This window comes from Chaetura pelagica, unplaced genomic scaffold, assembly GCF_000747805.2.
Source record: "Chaetura pelagica isolate M959 unplaced genomic scaffold, ChaPel_1.0 scaffold29, whole genome shotgun sequence".
NCBI lineage: Eukaryota > Metazoa > Chordata > Aves > Apodiformes > Apodidae > Chaetura > Chaetura pelagica.
In genome coordinates, this window is record NW_009970720.1 from 315,001 (window position 1) to 337,449 (window position 22,449).

General features: G+C 37.9%; 1 protein-coding gene across 1 annotated transcript in view; it reads right to left on the minus strand.

Moving 5' to 3' along the window:
• Positions 1-22,449, minus strand: part of UBAC2 (UBA domain containing 2) — a 113,167-nt gene that overhangs the window by 12,500 nt on the left and 78,218 nt on the right. The window contains exons 5-7 of the mRNA XM_010006345.1: positions 20,892-21,015; positions 18,978-19,025; positions 6,530-6,775 (exon numbers count right to left, since the gene is read on the minus strand). Of these exons, the coding sequence (XP_010004647.1) occupies positions 6,530-6,775; positions 18,978-19,025; positions 20,892-21,015 (418 nt within the window). The remainder of the gene's footprint in view (positions 1-6,529; positions 6,776-18,977; positions 19,026-20,891; positions 21,016-22,449) is intronic.

The following is a 22,449-nucleotide window of genomic DNA, read 5'->3' on the forward strand; positions in this document are numbered from 1 at the left end:
TTAGCTTCATTTTAGACATTTTACACAAAATGGTGACAGTTCTAATCCTTACTACATGGCTCTCTGGGTGCTGACTGGTGACAATGGGCAGGTATTAAAGCATGATGATTAGACAGATAATTCTTCCTTCAACTCCTGTGCACAAGCTGAGCTAACAAACACTGGGCACAAACAAAACTCAAACACAGATTCTCCAATATACTAGCACAAACACATACTTGAGTATACAAAGGGCTACTCTATAATGACACAGGGGAAAAATATATCATCGTCCCATTTCAGGGTGTAAAGATCCAAGTGCTGTCTTAGGTTGCAAATAGGAGATGTTTCCATTTGTTGACATCTCAAAGTCAACATACAAGTCGTCATACTTGTAACACTGTTTGATGAACCTTTCATATCTATTGTGCCTCTTCAGATAGTGCATTAAGAAGCAATTGGTGAAACTGGCCTGCAGTTGTTACATAGTAATATCAGAGTTCTAATACGAAAAACTGAATGCTAAGATGGACCACTTACTATGTGAACTACACTTCTTGTTTGCTACCTGCTATGGAAGATGACAGTAGGAAGAAAATATGATGTGCCATCAAGGCTCTCTCAGTGCAGACTGGATAGACAACAGAAGCAGCCTTGGAATCCAGTAACTGACCAGCCCACAAACTGGATGCCTTATTTGCCTTACATTCAAAAAGCTAGAATAAATGCAGCTAAAAAGAAACTTGCCTTCTTTAAACAGGAATTGATCAGGCATCAGATAATCAGCTACTCTAGAAATGGTTGGGGAGATTTATATGCCAAGAACTTTCTTATGGAGAACTGCCTCAAGTTAAACTGTCAAAAGAAGAGAATACAGAACCATCACATAGGAGAATAAACATACTCTATTTCTCAAAATGGTATTTGCCTTGATATAAAACAGTATTTTGCTTTAGGAAGTTGTTCACTGTATCAACCACTGCTTCTCCAGGGAAATGCATTACAAATATTAAACCAAACTCATTATCTCGATCAGCACCCTGTAAACTCAACAGTTTTAATTTCACACCTAGAATCCATGAGAGAAATTACTCAGAAAACGAAAACAGAAATGCCCAAATAGCACTAGAATTGGTAGATTAGCAACAGCATACATAGTTTTTTTACTCAACAACCTCTAAGAATAAAGCCTCCCTTTGGAAATTTAGAAAGAAAAAGCAAGCTTATTCTCAACACAAAGAAGTACTACCAAACACAGAGAATAATCAAGATTTGAAAATGTCAGAAGAGTACCAAAAACCAAAGGACAAGTTAAAAGACTCACTGAGGATTGAAGAATATACTGTTTTCTCTACAAAAATATAAGCTGTCTGTGACTCCAAAAAAAAAAAGGCTCGGGGTGTGTCCACACATACATTGGGATGCAGAGGAAGGGAAAAAATGAAGGAATGCCAAGTCTAAATTTAGCCACAATGATTATTGCTGTGGCATACATGTTTCATTCAAGTGCTGAAATCAACTCATAAATCACTTATTAGTTAACATAAGTCTCGAATATGTGTCAACCCTTGAGAACACGTATCTCAGAAGTCTGAGCTCAAACAACTTTTTGTAGCTTATGTATAGTTCTCCTTGAAGTTTACAGCAAGATCGCTGGAGGCAGTTTCTATTCAGTCATGTCACAAAACCCCAAAGTAGTCTTAGGTAACACAGACTAGTTGGAATGGAAACCTAATTAGAAGAAAAATAAAGAAAAAGCCTTGGCATAACACCTGGCTGAAAATCTCATCATTTATTTAGGTAAATTATTTAGGAGTTTACTACTAGATACAACTAGAAGATAAATCATAATCCAGCCTCACAGTCCTTAGTTGACAAAATGTGAAACTTGCACATTTCTCAGGATATGAGACTCCCCATAGCAATAAAGACACTCAGAGTGCCTACCCACAGAGCATCCCTCCAGTGTCCCAGGAGAAAGACAACTAACAAAGGAACAATTAGAGGAAGTCACATTGTTAAAGGAGTCTGGTCTTTGCAAGCAGAAGAATCTCACACAGAGATTTTGTGTTATATGAAACAAAGGAGAGTCTGGCCTCACTGAAAAGTAACAGCAACTGGAAAAGAAGAACAAAAAGACAGGAGGGAAAGACAGAACATGCTTAAAGAGGAGGATGGGGGAGAACAGAGGTAATGAAATGAAGATTTTCCCATATGGTTGTAGGCTTATCACACAATTGGGAGCAACCTGCTGGAGTGTGCTTTTGAACCAGGACACCTTAGAGAAAACCAAGAAGCAGGCAATACAGTGTATTGAAGATACACAGCATGAATGAAGGAATAAACAGTCTGTGAATACAGAAAGCATTTTTTCAAGATTAAGGGACTGAGGTTCATACACCCCTCCTCCTTGAAGGGGAACAGCAATGAACAATCAAAAGAGAAGTGGTATTTAGTTACCAACAGAAGATGCTGACCATCTTCTCTGCAACTTTCCACCACCTTCCACACATCCATCTTTAGTGACAATGGTCTTGTCAATTATACCTAGCACGGGCTCCTCTCTTAGCTATTTGTAGTTTGGTTATCTGCCAGCTTCCCTCCCAGTTTCTCAATAGGAAGTGAAAGTCAAGCTGACTCCCTGCTACCGCACTGGTGCACAGATGCAGCAATTGCTTCCCTTTTCCCACCAGGGCTTTCGTTTGGGTTACAGAAACACACACTTTTGAAAAATACTGGGAAATGAAAGAGATCAAGAAGTAGAAAACTCAGGAGAGGAACACCAAAATGTTACTTTATATTACAGTATTGAAAGGATAAAACAGTTCCTAAAGATCTCAACTACACCCTGAGTAAGAGAAAGAAAAGTGGCATCCAGCCCTGAAATCCTATGAGCTCTATTGATGCATCGGCAGGAAATTACTGGTGGTGAGACACTAAGAGAAATCATTGTGCCTTCCCCCAAAATGAAGAAGAGTATCATACAGGAGCAAACACAAACTATAGGAAACAACAGAGATGAAGGGGTAGAGATGATGACAATGCGAGAGTAAAGGGGCATGGTGGGGAACAAAAACATGATATGAAGCAGAAAGAGATTGGACTGATGGTGAAAATAAGAAAAATAGGATAAATTATTTAAATTAGAAAGGAAGAGAGACAAAAGAGTGGGAAAGAAAATAACTAAGGAGCTACAGTTTTTAAAGGAGTAACAAAACCGTAAGCTGGTATTTTTTGAGGGGATGAGCGCATATGGCACACATTTTATTCTACTATTCTGTTGTCTCAGAAGGTGCATAGAGATGACTCTCAGTAACTCTCCATTTGTGACAAGGTCATAATTTCTCAGGGCTATCCATGGAAGAAAAAAAAAAAGAGCAGAAATTTTTCAATATGCATATTACCATCTGTTTAAGAGCTGTATCCACAACAACTAGAAACCAAGACAAAAATCAGTCACCATGTAACCACACTGCCCTGAAAAACTAGCAACGTATGATAGTTTTTTTCAGTTTCTAACAACACATTCCCAACACTGTACCACTGAACATTTGAGAACTAAAATGGGGTACACCACAAGCTGGTGGTTTATATTCAAATTCTAACACATACTGAATCTACTCCTCAAAATTATGGGTGTCTGACAACCCGACTCTTACATGAACAGCCGTGCGCTTCAGGCACCTCTAGACAAAATAACATTTTAGCTAGAGAAAGACTGGGAAAGGTAAAGCTCGAAGAGTTGCCAGCAAAGAAATTCTGGTGTGGTTGTTTTAGGGTTTTGTTGGTTGGTTGGTTGGTTTTCTTTAGTTGTGTTTTTTTTTAGAAAGCATACAAAGTGGTTGGATAAAACAGCTCAGTGAAAAGCAGAAAAAAATAATTTAAAAGATTTTTTACATTGCAGAATCTTAAGGGTACAGTAAGAAAAACTTTTCAGAAACATTTTCCCCAGTTTCTTCCCTTCTTGTATTTGGTTTGGGTTGTGATTTTTTGTTTGGTTTGGTTTTTGTTTGGTTTTTGGGGTTTTTTTGGTTGTTTTTTTCTAACTTTTAACTCTTATTGTATGGGCTTGCTTAACTCAACAGGCTCACATTCTTCAGAATTTCTTGCAAAGACGTGAAGAATAAACTTATAACAAAGAGCATCTATTTAAGAAAGGGGTCTCCTTATGGCCAGAACAGAGTTGGCTACATTGTACAGACAATGGAGTACCATTAAAATCACTTATCATGTTCTTGTGTTCTCCTTCCATGTGTTACCAATACTCATGGAAACCACATAGTCTCTTTTCTCAAATAGATGAACTGAAGAGTAAAGGATTAGGAGGAGGGAGCAGAGCACAGCTAAACAGGACAGCTAAACAAAACTGTTGCACTACAGCATACAGAGGAAATTTAAAGTTCACTTCCCTCACCAAAAAAACCCAGAAAGCAGGAGAGAAAATGTTAATTTATCTATCTATGGCATGTTACCCAGAGAGAGTATATATAATCGGATGCCAGAAATCTGCACAACATTCTCCTGGAATATAATTCACAGCCATATCTGATGACTGATATATTTTATGGCTTTTATTATTTTCAGTTTCACAAAAAAAACCAACAACAAACCTTCCTAAGCAACTGATCTGCCTTCTTTATCAGCTTCACTCCCACAGGTAAAACTGTCATCTAAATTTCATCTGTAATGTGATCTGTTCTGCTACACTGTCTTCAAATTATACCTTTCCAAGCCTCTAAAGGCAAAAGAACTGCCCAAGAACAGCAATTCAGAAAATTATTTTTATTTTGTTTTAATACTGTTTTGAGATTGAAACTAGCCAGCTTTTCATTTTTAGAACTGCATCTCAACATTTCTGAATTATGTTTTTTGTGATTTAGTTCACAGCTAGTAAGTTCTGTGAGTAAGCAATTAAAAAAAAAAGGCTGGTCAAAAGCTTCCATGACACATCTTTTCTGAAGAGCCTCTCTGAAACATCAATACATTGATCTCATCACCTCCTCAGAACTGGTTTCACAGATTAGCACTATCAGTTAACTATGCACTGTGCTCAAGTTAAAAGTCAAACATGAAGGTAACTTGAAAGTGTTTCAGCAACTTGTAAAGGGAAGCATCTTACTGATGTTCAAACAGTGTTAATTTATTTTACTTAAACCCCTCTACCTTCTTAAAGAACTCAGAAGTCAAACCTGAAAAGACGTATTTCCACTTTCATTTTTCACAGCCTTAGGAAAGGAGAAGATGAGAAGAAAATGTTATCAACTCTTCTTTTATCACTTACCATTCTGAACTTATTTACCACTTTTTGCAATTAAAGATATAACTTTGTGACTGGAAATGGCTTCTTCCTTCTATCTGAAGAAACTTGGCTGCACTCTTCTGCTCATAGCCCAACAGACACTTTCAATTTATTTTCTATTAAAACCGTCACGTTCAAGAACTGAGTAATTTCTAGTTCAGTTCTTATGTTAAAGCCAATTAACATTCTAACATGAATAGAGAAAAGGAGACTAGGATCTTTCAAACCAGAGGAACAATTCCATCAGACTGAAATGTTGAGAAACCAAGGAAAACAGAATTATGTTATCAGGGACTGGAAACAAAGATTTGTGCTCCAGGTTGTTGGGTAAAAACTTTCTGTAATCACACCTCTAATTCTGGCAACATATTAAGGGTAACACAGCTACACCCACTTGCACTGCACTACTCTGAACACAACAAGAACTTGTTTGTCAGTACAGAGCTGTGTTTCAGCCCGAGGAAGCTCAGTAAAGACCTCAAATTGTTAGATTGTAATTAATTAATGAGCAATATACAGTCACATAGAGCAATGCAAGGCCTATGTTGTCTGCTTGGTTTGGTAGCATAGTAACACACACACCCCTAAGATAAAGGAAAAAGTGAATTGAAACACCATCTGCCCTGTTTTACTGCCCTAAAAAGCAAAGTATGTGAGCATTTGCATTTGCTGGTGTAACTAAAACAGAGAAAACTAAAAAGCTCTGCTATTCTATTCAATAAGGAAATAAAAACATGAAACGCAGCAAACGGAAACCCCCCGTGGCTGATTTCTGTTAGAACATTAGAGAATATAATTTCTGCACTTTCTTAAATTAAACAAGCCTTATTCAAAGCACACCTGCAAACAAAAGAGTTACGTAAGACGATTCTCAGCCTCTCTGAAAAGATTGCTAAGAATACAAACACCTAGGAGAGTCAGGAGCATTCTGACTTCCCAACTTTCAACAATGGCTGTTACTAAAGACCACCAAGAGGTCATCACTTTACTTTTCAGCTTCATTTTTGGTGAAAGAATGATGTAAGATATCCTTACAGGATTGTTTGGCATTCTGCTTAGATCTTGTGAAGCAGTTTTAACATACAAAGCTACATAAACACCTACATTAGCAGTACAACAGGGTGTGGGAGACCGATTGAGAAGAACAAAGAAAGATGCATTTTTAAGAAAGAGAAACCACAAAATATATATGAACAAAAAACATACCTTCCCCATAACTTAATATAATTCTCACAGAGCATATGTCAGTACCTGCTGCTGCCTTTGCCGCCTCACTTGGGCAACCTGAGACATCATGATTTGACGATCCAGTAATTCCATTCTCTGCTGCCTCTGGATGTCAACTGTTGCTCCCATTCCCACACGAAATTCGTTCGTTGGTTCCGCAGATGAGAAGATTGGCTCAAGAGTCCAAGAAAATATCTTTGCTAGCCAGGTAGGTACACAAAGAATCTGATGAACTTTTAATACACTGCTATTGTAGCAAATCCCAGAAACCTAAAACCAAAAACATCATGTTAAAAACCAAGACAAAACAACTTAAAGACATAAAATTTACTTCTTATTTAGCTGCAGATAGCAGTTGGTTTGTTTTTAAAAAACACTTTTTATTGGATTTACCCAGAGTTCTCAGTCAAGAGTCAGAGAAAGAATAGGGGATTTTTTTACCTCCAACTTCCCCACAATTACAGACTATTACTTTTTAAAATCTGTGTTGTGCATTGTTTGTGACTCAGAAATCCACTTGGGGTTTTTTGTTAGTTTCAGAATTTTCAGAGTATCTGCCCTTGCAGATACTGAAGCGTTTGTAAATGCTCCTTTAAAAAAAAAAAAAAGTCCTTAAGGTTTCTGCCCCTACCACGCGTCTCTCCTTCTAGTAAAAACAAATGCAAAACACCTGATTTGAAGATACATCTATGAGTATGCACAGGCTTAATTCAATAGGATTGCATCTATCTTCTAGAAGGAAATTTAAAAAAAGGATCAAATACCAGTTAATAAAAAATTGCCATAATGAAAAACCCAGTTTTTGCTATGCACTTGTAAGAAAACTACCTATTCCCTGCATTCACACTTGTGCTTGCCTTGGGGGTTGATTTCATTTCAAATTCAGGAGAAGCAAAGGAAATCCATGTGTCCCATAAATGATCTAGTCATCATTCAACTATCAGTTTAAATCCCATTATGAAACTTGAGCACTTGAGCCCAAAGAGGTCCAGCAGGAGGCCAAAGTTCTTAAACAAACTCTGAGTCTGTATTCTGCTTTATGCCACATTTCACTATTTGTGACTATTTCATTGTCTGTTAGGCCACAAGAGTTACACTATAACAACAGAATGAAATGAACAGGAAGAGATATGAACCCCCAAAATCTGCAAACATACCCATAAATGCAATTATAGTAGAAGCAATGTAGAAACTCAACTTCTGGGCTACTTACTTGAGGATATTTATTTTATTTCACTGACATTTGTATAAACATTCCAAATGCATTGCTGCACATGCAAAGGGAGATGGTACAGGAAAATGCAACATTCTTTGGGAAGGTGCTATTTTTCAGATTATTTACAAGGTTACTGTTAATTATCCAGTAAAAAAATATACTTCTAGCAAAAATACATTCTGCTTTGGGAAACACGGATATTCCTTTTATTCTACTTTCATTTTATGACTGCTTTCAGGGTTGGATGCAATACCAAACACAGGATATCATTCCAAAATGAGAAAGAACAGGATTAAACTACCCTTAGCCATTTTAATCTGTGTTAAGAGGAAACAGGTAAATGGGATGGGATAAGAGGAAGGCCATCATCTCTGGCATCATAGCAAAGGCTGCCATTAATAAAAGTTTTCTTCAAAGAAAGGTCCTGACTAGACTCCAGGAATGACAGAGTGCTGGAAGAGAAGCTTCTTCATGACCTCAGAAATGTTTTCCTCAGCTTCAGTGAAACTGTTCCAGATGAATGCAAGCCCACAACCAAAACTTGCACACACCAACTGGAAACTAAGATAGAACTATATTTGCCAAAGAATAAGTATCTGGAGGAAAATTCACATCACTTCTGCAATTAATTTAATTTGGTATGTAGCACATTAAGTACTCACCTAGCCAGAAGGTCTCTCAGAAACTAATCACCTGGTCCTGAGAGAGTTACACAGATAGGCTCCTCACTCAAGAAACCTAGATTGTAAGGCTACTTGGAATGTCACCTTTTTGGGAGCAAGACTTGCTTAACCAGGCTGCAAATATTATGCATACATTGATCTGATTATTTCTTAGATGCAAAATGCACAAGCAGCACCAGAACCTACAAATTATCTTCCTTCCTTGCACTCTGTATCATTAAGTTATGGAGCCAGGCCCCCTCTTTGGTTCCAGGGATTTTGCATTCCTGGCTGCACAGGTATAACAAGGCAGGGAAAGTGCTCCTGCTCAAAATACTCTGTCCAACATCACACCTTCTCCCAGGTGTCCCTTGCAGCTACTGATCTCTGCTCAGAGACATCTACGGTCCTCTAAGGACTAATGTTATCAGGGCACCCTATGTCTTGAATGGGTTCAAAAAGTCACAAGAACAAAACAAATCAAGTGGTGGTAGGAAAATCTGCATCTCCCTGAATGTATGACCAATCTTGACACTTGTCTTAACACATTAACCACAAGCACAATCATTCTCTTATCAACTCAAGCTAGAAAATACAGCTAAGAGATAGCAGCAGCATGTCTTCAGTGTCAGTACTTTGGGACTTGTCTGTCTCAGAAAGGAAAGTACAACTAGTAGCTGCATCAGCAAAAGCATTCTCCTATTTTTCAAAGTAGAGACAGCTAGTCATAAAATCATAGAATCATTTTGGATGGAAAAGACTGTTAAGATCATCAAGTCAAACTCTTACCATGTCTCCAAACAGCACATGTACACATCTTTTAAGTATCTCCAGGGGTGGGGACTCAACCACTTCCCTGGGCAGCCTGTTCTAGTGCCTGAGAACCCTCTCAGTGAAGAAATTTTTCCTATTATGCTATCTAAACCTCTGCTGGTGCAACCTGAGGCCATTTCCTCTTGTCCTTTATAGGAAAAGGGACTGACACCCATCTTGTTACAACCTCTTTTCAGGTAATTGTAGAGAGCAAGTAATTCCAGAGTATGCATTTAATCAGAAGAAAAGGCTTCTTAAGGCTAAAATTTTATGGACATGGCTGAAATGGAGATTGGTACTTAGCACTATGTATGTGGGACTCAAACGCATGACTCCCACCTGCCTTCCTAGCTTTACTGAGCTCACTGAAGTAGCATGCCTGGTATATACCCAATGCACCAGTTAAAGTTTCTCCTCCTTGCTCTTCTGTCTTCTCTCTCCTTCCAGTCCTCAACAGCAGACCAGTGTCTTGGCCAGTCCTTGTCCTGCCTTAGACAGGACAAACGTGTAGACTTATGTGCTCAGAGAGCAGGAAGCTGAGAAGTCTGACAATACGAAGCTCACAGTAAAATCTAAAATAAAAAGCACCTGGTGAAGGAACAAGACAAAAATGTGTGGGACTAGCAGAAAAGAAGTGTATCTTCTACATATAGTTGCCAAGAAACTTATTGTGGACCAGTATCTGTCCCAAGCAACCAAGTGAGACTGAGTTCTTCCCAAGTATAAGCAGATGGGAAGACAGACTTGGCTGTGAAGAGCTCTTCAAGTGTACACCAGGAATCCACCTTGTTACGTCCACATCTGTAAGGATTTCAGTGCCATGCCCCTTCCTCTCTTACTTTATTTACCTTTCCAATTATAAAGCTATTAGATGGAAGTATAAGAAACTTTAAGCACTGCACTCAGTTTTAACAAATTTTAAAGAAGTTTCATCTAATGAGGAAGAGCCACCTCTCTGTGTATTTCCAACAAACCCAGAATGGAGACATTTGTAGTTAAAATAGGTCTCGTGATTCAGTCTGGTTTAGTATCATACACCCATCTTAATGTCAAGTATTTCCAAAGAACTTCCTCTTTAGCTGTTTATATGCAGAACTTGATATATATCATTTTTTAAAACCCCAACCTTTGACAAAATATAAAGTAATTATTGCAGCATTTTTTGTTGCTGCAACTTTCTCTTTTCAATTAAGGCCAGATCATCTCATAATATCCTGACTTCAACACCGTTCATCAGATTAAAGGGCTACTTCTCTCAAACAGATGAGCCTCCAGAGTACTTTAGACTCCAAAAAATCACCACAGAAAGACACTGCAGTTAAGTACACATTGTTAGAATGGGGTATTTTTGGCAGGCAACATAAAATGCATCTTGTTGTTTTCTGGTAGTCACACCATCACAACCTACAGCTTCACCTACCTACAACATCACATCCGACACCATATCATACCAGGCAAAATACTAAGCAGAGGAAATAGAGTATGCTGGAAATTGTCAGGCATGCTGCAGAAAAAATAGTGTCCTTACATTTTTTCAGTTTCTGAACATCATGGCTTACTACTGGTCCTTCACATGAAGCTTTCTAACCTTTTCTCACCCCTGTAGAAAGCCCAGCTTCCTCTCCCCCTCCTTCACGCCTCTCCTAAGCTGCACAACTTTTAGAAAAAGAAGTAACTGTAGTTTCTTTTTTACATTAGGTAAACCAAACATGGAAGCTCTCCAGTATTTTAAGGGACAAAGACACCTTTGCTCCACTACTAACTCAGGTATGTAAAATCACTGTGCTTGACTAAGACTACAAAATAAAATAAAACAAACAAAAAACCCCATCACAGCAGGTACAGTGGTGTAGAAAATTATGTTGAAAATTATTTTGCTTCAGAACTTGACAGAATTAAATGTCAGCAAATAACAAATTATTTTGTTTTGAAAAATTTAAATATATTAATCATATATATTCAAGACTTTCCTATTTTCAGATACCAACAAATTGAAAGCAAATACAAATAAGTACTCTTAAAATGAAACTACATTTTTAAATTGCTATTTTATCTGCTTCATCTGTGTATTCTGAATTCTATATGACTAGAATAAAAACAAGGGGGTGAAGTTTGTGTCAAGGGACTGTACCTATCTTGATTAGAGAAACTCATTTATCAAACCAAGAAAGATAGTGTGAAAATCACCCAACAAATAAAATTACTACACCTGTACTTCCAACTTGCAGTTATAATCAACAATGTAACTGTAACACAACATATTTTGTTGTTGTTATTACTTATTCTTTGGGCAGTAAGAATATGAACAGCCTTTTGAGATAGTTAGCTTGATAGAAAAATAAGATAATAATAATAATAAAATAAATTAATTAATTCTCTTCAATTTCCTTCCCAGTTACTGGGCTCATAAATTTCCCAGATTTTTCCTTTGGAGTCCATCAATGATATCTTAATTGGTGAGGTGAAGTATTATTAGATCTCAACCATCAATTAGATCAATCAATTAGATCAATCAATGAATTAGATCTTGGTGTCATGACTGTACTGCCATTTTAGCGCAGTACATCTATCCTTAACTTGTACTTGTGACCCAAGGACAGGTTACCTTGGGTCCCTGCTAGAGCTTTTCAGGTGGTTATTATACTATGGTTAACCAAAATTCTTTACATAAAAGATTATTGGATTTATCTGCCCCAACATAGACATCTGTAATTTAAAAGTCTACACGTGAGCTGGTTGTTTAAATTTGGTTTCATAGTCACCAGAGAGAAACGGGCCCTGTCATGATGTGACTCACTCTACGGCAGATGTTTCCAACGTGCACACACAGTTGAATTACTCTCATAGATTCCCTCTCTAAACAATGGTAACTTTCCAGCCATGATGGTGTGCGTGTACAGGCTCAAAAAGCAACCCACCTCTTTCTGAACCAGCTAGCACAACTGACAAAGTAGAGCCGATTTTGGGCCTACAAACTCTCCCTCAGATCTGAGCAAGGAACTGAAAACTTTGAGGTGAAATACAAGCAAAAAGCTAACACCCATTTTTTTCTACAGGATTTCAGAAGCCATGGATATAGAAGAGAAAGTATCTTCTGAAACATTATTACTTTCTCATCTCCTTTCCCACTACTTTCTCCCTCGTCCAGAATTGTAAACACCTGCATCCCTCTTCTCCCCCAGTAGTTACAACCTCACTTCCACACTAACATCCCCTAAAGTGTGCCAGATGAATCAACTACTTTTCCTCTCAGATGTTTTAACTGGGGTAGGAGTAAGTGTTGTCAGCTGAGTCAGTTGTCATGTGTTTACATGGAGCCATCCAGACACAAATAAAGTGTCTAAGCTCCCACCACAGAGGACATCACATTAGTACAGTCAGTAGAGCACAAAGACACTAATCTCAAATTAAGCTACTTACAATCACTCAACTGAATACTGACCATTGCCCACCTGCACATTCCTCATGTTAGTTCTGGATGAGACTCAGCACATCTTTTAGCTTACATATGGGTATCTGCACCTGTCCTAAAGTTAGGACAGACGAGTAACCTCTCTTTTTCATTCCCTAACCTCTGTTACTCTGTTGCTTCTCCATTTCTTATTTCAGAACATGCTCCTCGCAAACTGTGTGCTGAGCTTTATGAACTGTGTTGCCAGCAGGTTGAGGCAAGAGATCCTTCCTCTCTGAGCACTGGCAAAGCTTCATTTGTACTACTGTGTCCAGTTTTGTACTCCTTGGCACAGGAAAGACAGGGACTTGCTTAAGCAAAAAAAGTCAGCATATATTTAATAAGAATTTCAAGTTTTTAGAAAGGACCATATTTTAAGTGTGAATGTTGCACTGTGGGGTAATACAAATGTTTCTGTGTTCCCTTCAAAACATTTTTTTAAACAAAAATAATTCATCTTTCCATGTTACCAAAGATGTGGAACAGGAAGAACAGCAAGAAAATCAATGACTCTTAGGTCTGATCAGATATTAACTACGTAATGCTATTTTTAAGACAAGAACTGAAAAAAATCAAAGTCTGGTTCAACTATTTTGCTCCGCAGCCCAATCACACGTCCTACAAAGGCTGATCTAATATGGACAGGAACATACTATAGCAAAACACCTCTGCCAAACAAATAGCTAACAGGAAGGATGAATGAAGTTCTTAACAGAACTCAGAGCAATCCGAAGTCCGCTCCTGAGCATTTAGCAACAGACACCTGTAGTCTGTGTAAAAACAAGTTAGCAAATTCAAAACTATGAATAAGAACTAAACCACCCAAAAATCAGAATTGAAATTAAAACTAAGCACTCAATAGTGTCTGAATTTTCTATCTTAACTTTCAGCCTTTTAAGTACATGCTATCAATCATGGATTGTCTACAGCTTTTCAATATTTAAAGTATGAAAAGCACAACTTTTCATAAAACCTGAGAAAAGAAGATCACAGTGTAATACAGAAATAATGCAGACAGATGTTCTAGTTGGCTTAGTGAAACCTGCAAAGTTAGGATATTAGAAACTTCCAAATCTGAAACTGTCTTACAGTTAAAGACAAGTTACTTCCCCTAAAGTTTGAACTGAACTCTACACAAGTTCAAGGCAGTTCACAGAAGACTTGGGGTATTCAAAATTTTCATCTGTATGCAGTGCAGGTCACCTTGCAAACAAATAAACACATTATACTAGATAAGAAGAGTCTGCAACACTAAACTCACAGAAAGGGACTGGGAAATACCTTTCAGCAATGAAATATAGTAGTTAAATTGTTAGCAGAAACCTTGGCACGTGATCTGTATGAGGAAAATATTATACTAACTTGGGGAGGGAACTGCACGACCCAGCAGGCATATCTGATCTGCTGGTACCAACCTGAACTTAGTTCCTGAAGCAGGTATGCTGCAGCTATGATAGAATAAGCCTTGACAGGCCCTTCAAATTTCAGTCCTGCAAGATTAGAGCAATGAGAAATGTAAACTGAGAACCCAGGAGACATTAAAGTTGGGGGGGGAGGGAGAGAAGATGAGTTGATATGAAACGTTCAAGAGCTATCGTTTTCTAAGGTGTTTTGACTGTTTTAAAGGAAAATAGTAGGGTAACTGTTTCTGGCTTTCGCTAAACTGGGAGTACTTCTGTAAACAATTATCAAAAGAATTTCTGGCTTAAACTCAAATGGAAATAGGCTCTATGACTTCCATAATACCTCTCAACCTCTAATATGAAGTTTCCTAATATTATTACATTTAAAACCCCTACCGTAAGAAACAAATCTAGACTGTATGTACCAAGTATGGCAAAAGAAACCACAATAAACTAAATTATTCTTATTAATGATAAGAATAATAACATTATGGATTGCTGTTTACATTAGATTTCTGAATTTGTTTACAGTCTACTTCTTAAATTCTCCTTTTTTTTGTAAATAAGCATCTTGTATTTAAACAGCACATTTTACACAACACACCAGCAACTGAAATTACCAGGTCCATACTGACGTATCAAAAGAACAATAATTGAGAGCAACTCCAGTTTCATCTGGAGAGTAAAGAGTATATTCCTACATTGAGTCAAAATTAGAATTCTAGGAAGAATGATGTTATGACAAAGACACAGTAGACCTTTTGCATTCCAATAACAAAACAAGTGCTGTAATCTCTGTAACTGAGAACAATCCAGTGTCAAACTAAAAATTGTCTAAAGTTCCCTATCACCAGGCACATTACATCAATGCCTACCTGCCTACACAGACTCATACCCAGATGCAAATGCATACCCACCCACAAACACATTTCTGTAATGATGGCATTGGTCAAAACAACTGAAAACAAGAACTCAAGAGGGCACAACTCCCAGTTGCTCCACATCCTGCCTGGAATTCACAAGGAGGTCTAACAGCATTAGCAAGGAGGAACACAAAAATCAATCTCCAGTGCTACATCTAGTACCTGCAGTCAGATCTCGTTTAGCCTAAGAGTGTTCATTACTTGTTAATGTAAAGCAATTACATTTAAATAAATCTGAAGCGAGAACACAGTGAAGAGAAAGCGGAAACCAACGACTCAGAAACCATGCTGGCAGCATCCATTTTAATACTCCACATAAGCAGAAGTCCAACAAAAGCTAAATTGCAGAACAGCATTATATACAGTCATATGAGTGTCTAAGTGATCTTTAGAGCTAAAAATACAGACAGTCAAGAGTCTAAAAGGCAATGAAATAGTGACTAAATATCATACCTAGCTGACTAGGTGTTCATGCATTTCCGCAGCCTGTTTGTACAAATACATTAAAATTAGATTCAACAAAGATATAGTGTGTTAGAAAATGCTAAGAGCAGGAAGAATTACAAAAATATGTAGGTTTTCAGAACTAACATAAAACAGACAACCTACATATTTCAGCAATGGTACATATGAATATATTATCTAGTATTATCTACACGTGTAATGCTAAAACCTTTATAGTTTCATATCCTCTTCAGTTTATTTATATACCGTGAAACTTCACTCCTTTACTAGTTTGTCTCAAAATATGCCAAATTATAATTTCTAACAGAGGAGAAAAATGAGACTGCTTATTCACAGAAGTGTGACAGACATGCTGTGCAAAAAATGGCTAAAACTCGTAACAAGAACTTCTTTCCAAATTGTAGCACTTACTACAAAAGAGTAGAGTGCAGCTCTCCACTTGCTGATGAAAAAATTGAGATTGAAAATGCATCATCATTGATGATGACTTAATTCATGCTAACTGAAGCAATATGAATCCTAAGAAAGTTGCATTATAGAGCTGAATAAAACTACATTCAAAGGGAATTAAAATAATAACCACATAACAGGGCAATCCCAAGCACAAAAATAGACTGGGTAGAGAATGCATTGAGAATAACCCCCGAGGAAAAGGACTTGGGGCTACTGGTTGTTGAGAAGCTCCACACAAGCCAGTGATGTGCACTTGCAGCCCAGTCAACAAGCTGAGTCCTCGGCTGCATCAAAAGAAGTGTGGCCAGCAGGTCAAGGGAGCGGATTCTGCCCCTCTACTCCACTTTCATGAGACCCCACCTGGAGTACTGTGTCCAGTTCTGGAGCCCTCAACACAAGAGGGACACAGACCTGTTTAAACAAGTCCAGAGAAGGGCCATGAAGATGATCAGAGGATTGGAGCACCTCTTCTATGCAGACAGGCTGAGAGCATTGGGGCTGTTCAGCCCAGAGAAGAGAAGGCTCTGGGGAGACCTTATAGCACCTTCCAGTACCTGAATGGGCCTACAGGAAAGCTGGGGAGGGACTTTTTACAAGGGCTTGTAGTGATAGATAATGGCTTTAAACTGAAGAGGGGAGATTTAGGTCAGACATTAGGAAGAAATTTTTTAGTGTGAGGGTGATGAGACACTGGGACAGGTTTCACAGGGAAGCTGTGGATGCTTCTCCCTGGAAGTGTTCAAGGTCAGGTTGGATGGGGCTTTGAGTAACCTGCTCTAGTGGGAGGTGTCCCTGCCCAAGGCAGAGGGGTTAGAACTAGATGATCTTGAAGGTCCCTTCCAACACAAACCATTCTATGATTCTATGATTCAATTATAATATTATGAAAAAAAGTATTTGAGCTGTTCTTTGTAAGTCTGTATAACCATGTATATATACAGCTTCTGCCACCAGGAAAGAGGGAGTTAAAATGCTTTTCCTTTTCTTTCTTTTCCACTCTAATTAACACCTGTTCAAAAGGAAGGGCTATTAAAAAATCCAGAAGAGTAACAGGAAGGGCAGTGCGTTTGGAGGAAGTCAGAGACTTACATGGGCACAGAGGCTTGGGCTGATCTCCAGGAGAGAGAAATGCCAGTTTGCTAGTTGCACTGTTTTCACTGACATTTATGGTAGGACTAAATTGCTGAGCAGGTTTGGCTATTTACTGCTCCATCACTCCTGTTAGTTACCATGTGATTTCACAAAATACTTTGAAACTGTCAATGCGAATAGTAAGAGACCAAACTACTGAGTTACAGCAGCAATGTGAAGGGTCCACCGGCTTTTCACTCTGAACTGACAGCAAATTCAGATTAGAAGGTTCTTGATAGCTCCTACTTTCTAAGTTTGCAAAATTTTAAAAGAAGCTTACCGGTATCTAACAATCTGGAAGATGTTGTACAATCTGTTTCAGCACTATGTGCCTTAGTACTAAGAACAGAGTTGGAAAGGAAGAAGACACAGACCACACTGACTTTATCTGAGTGGTGCGAAGAAAGTGATTTCGCACTCTTAACTGCTGTGAGCAGAGTGAGAAACAGCTACACTGCAGACTTCCTAGGAGAACACAAAAACATGACACGTATTCACAGCCAGGTTGTTGAAAGCTGCTTTTTTTTGCAATAAAAGCTTGAGAATTGCTGAAAACTGAAGGAAATCCCAATAATAGGGCAAACATCTCTGTAATTTCCTTGATTTCTGCTATTTCTCATTTTTAGTTGTAGGACTAAATCTATGGCAGCAAAATTAATTTTCAGGGGTCAAAGAGCAGTGGCACCCTGCAAATATTAACCAGCTCTTTTGTTGTCTATCAGTTTATCACCAGCCAGCCAATGCTTTATACTTTTGAAAGTTCCAACACAAACCATTCTATGATTCTATGATTCAATTATAATATTATGAAAAAAAGTATTTGAGCTGTTCTTTGTAAGTCTGTATAACCATGTATATATACAGCTTCTGCCACCAGGAAAGAGGGAGTTAAAATGCTTTTCCTTTTCTTTCTTTTCCACTCTAATTAACACCTGTTCAAAAGGAAGGGCTATTAAAAAATCCAGAAGAGTAACAGGAAGGGCAGTGCGTTTGGAGGAAGTCAGAGACTTACATGGGCACAGAGGCTTGGGCTGATCTCCAGGAGAGAGAAATGCCAGTTTGCTAGTTGCACTGTTTTCACTGACATTTATGGTAGGACTAAATTGCTGAGCAGGTTTGGCTATTTACTGCTCCATCACTCCTGTTAGTTACCATGTGATTTCACAAAATACTTTGAAACTGTCAATGCGAATAGTAAGAGACCAAACTACTGAGTTACAGCAGCAATGTGAAGGGTCCACCGGCTTTTCACTCTGAACTGACAGCAAATTCAGATTAGAAGGTTCTTGATAGCTCCTACTTTCTAAGTTTGCAAAATTTTAAAAGAAGCTTACCGGTATCTAACAATCTGGAAGATGTTGTACAATCTGTTTCAGCACTATGTGCCTTAGTACTAAGAACAGAGTTGGAAAGGAAGAAGACACAGACCACACTGACTTTATCTGAGTGGTGCGAAGAAAGTGATTTCGCACTCTTAACTGCTGTGAGCAGAGTGAGAAACAGCTACACTGCAGACTTCCTAGGAGAACACAAAAACATGACACGTATTCACAGCCAGGTTGTTGAAAGCTGCTTTTTTTTGCAATAAAAGCTTGAGAATTGCTGAAAACTGAAGGAAATCCCAATAATAGGGCAAACATCTCTGTAATTTCCTTGATTTCTGCTATTTCTCATTTTTAGTTGTAGGACTAAATCTATGGCAGCAAAATTAATTTTCAGGGGTCAAAGAGCAGTGGCACCCTGCAAATATTAACCAGCTCTTTTGTTGTCTATCAGTTTATCACCAGCCAGCCAATGCTTTATACTTTTGAAAGCTAAAGATGAAAACTTTCTACTTACCGTCGCAAATAAAACCGTAACTCGGTAATTTCTGTTCTTTTTTAGTCCAAATATACTGCACTGATTGAATAAATGTGTTTTAAGCAACACACGATTTTTAGAACAGTAAGACTTACCAATCCACTTAAGGCTAAAATCCAGATGTAGGAACCAGAGGTTAAGAGCTAGAAGACAAGAGCAGTGATTTAAAATTTTAATTTTACAAAGCTGTTGTTGTCTGAACTACTATGTTGCAATATTATATCAGCTAGGTACTTATCATGATAATGGGAGAAGTCAAGATATTTATTTCTGAAAATTCAGTTTAACATTAAAAAGCTTGTATTCCAGAAGTAGCAGAAATGGAAAAAACACAGGGACCCAACAACTGTTCTCCTTCTGCAGAACAATGCATTTTGGTTTTGTATAGCATACTAAGTATAACAGGATGTCAGTTATAGGAGACACAGAAAAACAAGTCTGAAAGACAGACTGAAGCAAAGGAAATGACTCAGCAGCAGCAGGAGGAGTTCCAAGCAGGGCAGACAGTGAAGCTCTCAGACATGCACCCACAGACAGACAAAGCATTGAGCATCAAAATTAAAGAAATAAAGTTTGTTCTCACACAGTGGCGTATTTGTCAACATGAAATCACAGAAATAGGTCAGAGTGATTTAAAAAAAAAAAGTTGATAAGCAAAGAGGGCATCCCATCATTGCTAGTAAAGTATGTAATGAATCATCTGAAGAAGGTTATTATCAACTGGAAAAATGGGCTGAAAATTAGACTGATACCGGTTACTAAAATTGTTCTGTATGATGTCAACTGAATCATGAGAATACATTCCCTTTAGACTTCTGACTACAGAAAGAGCGACTTGAGATAAGGGCAGAGTTTACAAATGAGGAAAAGGCAAATTATTTTTCCCTCAGCCTCAGCAACTGTTCTGCATGTGGCAGGGAAAGACTGCATGAAGACAAGAGCGATTACTAACAGCAGTGATCAGTAACAGAGGTGGTGTGTGTATGAAAGCAGAAGGCAAAGGACATGATGGAAAAGAGCTCAGAGAACATAATGGCTTTCCACAAGGATGATATGATAGTGGCATTGATGGGTTTGGAAAAGAAGAAACAAGATCATCTGCACAATCAAGACAATAGGGTGCTGGAGCAGAAATCAAAGGAGTTCAAAGGCCGAAGAGTGAAATGGATCAATTCATGTGGAGCATGAGTCAGTATTCTGAAAATTACCATTCATTCTATAATATTCTCTACCACTTCACATCCCTATGGTGCTTTCCCTTCCTAGTGCTAGAGCCATTTTTGAGTTCCTGGAATGTATAAAAATGAGTACAATTTCTCATGTCTATCCATCTCCTGTTTCTTAATTCAGGTTGTGACATTGTTTTTTGAACAACTACTGCCTTTCTGTACCAAGGATCTATAGTTTTCCATTTGGATTTAACACAATACTACAATACTACATTCTAGTGCTGTGCTCTACATTACACTATTTTCAATTACCTGTCACATGGCAATGACTGATATAAAAATACTTGTTTCTATAAAAGTATAATTCAGTCAAAATTACCTTATTTACAAACAGTCTTACCACAGAAAAATACTGTATTCTATAGCTTTGTTTGAGCTTTAACAGACCAGGGGAAAATAAAGTAACAAAAAAAAAAGAATATAAGCAAATTTAAAATTTGGTAAATAAAGGTGAAAGATACATATGCTGTAGCACCAGGCTCTGTTTTCATATAGCTCATTTCATTGAACAACAAGAAAAAATGTATGGAATTTGTTTGTTATATATATGCAAGGCAATCAAGAAGACAGTGGAAGAACAGATCCCTTGCCCACCACTTCAGCATGTAGAACGCACACTAGCATCATATTTTCAATATTTTAGTATACAGGGCAGTCACCAGCTAAACACCTGTAGAATCATATAAGTGCAAGCATGAAAATTCATAAAGGAACATACAGAAGTATGAACTACTACATTAGTAATTCATTAAAAGATGAACAAACAAGTACATACCATACCTGTAAACCCAGTATATAGACCAATGTCTTGTTTGTGATAGAAAAGTGGCCTAATACTTGTGTCACTTGCACTCTTGGAATGGAGGAATAAAATGGTACAAACAGAGCAAACACAGGACCCAAACTGCAAAAAGAAAGATACGGATGGTTAGTATGAATGATAGTAGCAACAGTACTGTAAAAAAAAATAAATAATCAAAAGTAATTAATCCTAAGTACATAACAATCAAAATGTAATCCCACCTTGTAAGCAAAAGGGATTTTTGGGAAGCAATGATGCAGTAACTAGAGGCATTCAGGATAATAAGATTCATTAACAAATAATGCACCTATAGTTTTGGCAAATATCCTTGCAAAGAAACAGGTGACAAAAAGTATCTTATTTTCAAATGTTTAGGATCAGAGGCAGCAGAGAAAGCAATGTATTTAGTCTAATAGCAGCCTGTTTCTAGAAAATACAGCACACAAGAAGAACAGCAGTAGTCTCCAGCATCAGAACAAAGCCTCTTTGATCCAAGTGGACAAATGGTGAAGGTTATATATGTATCCCAAAAGATCACAGAAATTACTTCACTTATGAAATTAAGCTGCATGTTCACCCAGCTTTAGGGCATTAGAGGACTGCTGATAGACTGCAGTATCTAAGAAGGGAATATTGACAATTTGATTTGCCAGTGACTTCCATGGCCGTACTAATAACTAACTTTCTTTAGGGTCCTCACCTTAGTCACTGCACAACATGTAAATTAAGCTTCTAAACCCTCACTGGAAGTAGTTTCATAGTATTTAAAACTCAAGCACCTTTTACAATGACCAAATACCTAAACTAAGCTTTTGAATAAAACCAGTGCATTTCATATTCCCAGATAAAAAAACTGTGTTCCTCATGATAAAACATCCAGAAAACTAAGCCATATATTGAAAACAACAGGAGAGACCATATCAGAGCTAATGGCAAAGACATGAGAGATTCTGGAAGAAAAATACTTTCTAGGATGGACAAGAGGTGAAAAAAAGGTCACTCCAGGTAGATGCGACCTCCTCCTCTGGCAGAGCTGCACTGGTGGTGACCTCAAGGCAGGCAGCTGCAGGCAGCAGGCAGTGGGAGGCTGTCTGCAAACTGCACTTCTCCCCTGGCAGAATCCTTGCCCATTGCCTTGTGTCCAACAGGTGCAGAGAGAAGCTTTTCGCTGCTCACCCAGCTTATCAAAACTTTCAAGAGTTGCAGTTTCCACAGACCTTTACATGAAAGGGAAGGGATCTTACAATACTGAGGGGGAATTCTGTAAACAGGACCCAAATAATTAAAAAATACATTTCCCTTTTAGAGGAGCTACTGATAGGAGTGATACAATCTGAAATGATGGTCTGAATATTAATACTTACATTTCCTGAAAAATTGCCAAATGCAACACCCACAGCAATGAAAAAAAATTTCTTCAAGTATTATTTTTACTCATTTAATGGGCTGTGGCTTAAGGTAATTCTATTATAATTTTGTTTGTTATATTTGAAGTTCAGCTTGCTGAAAAGCTTCCTCTCTGAGGACTTAAATACA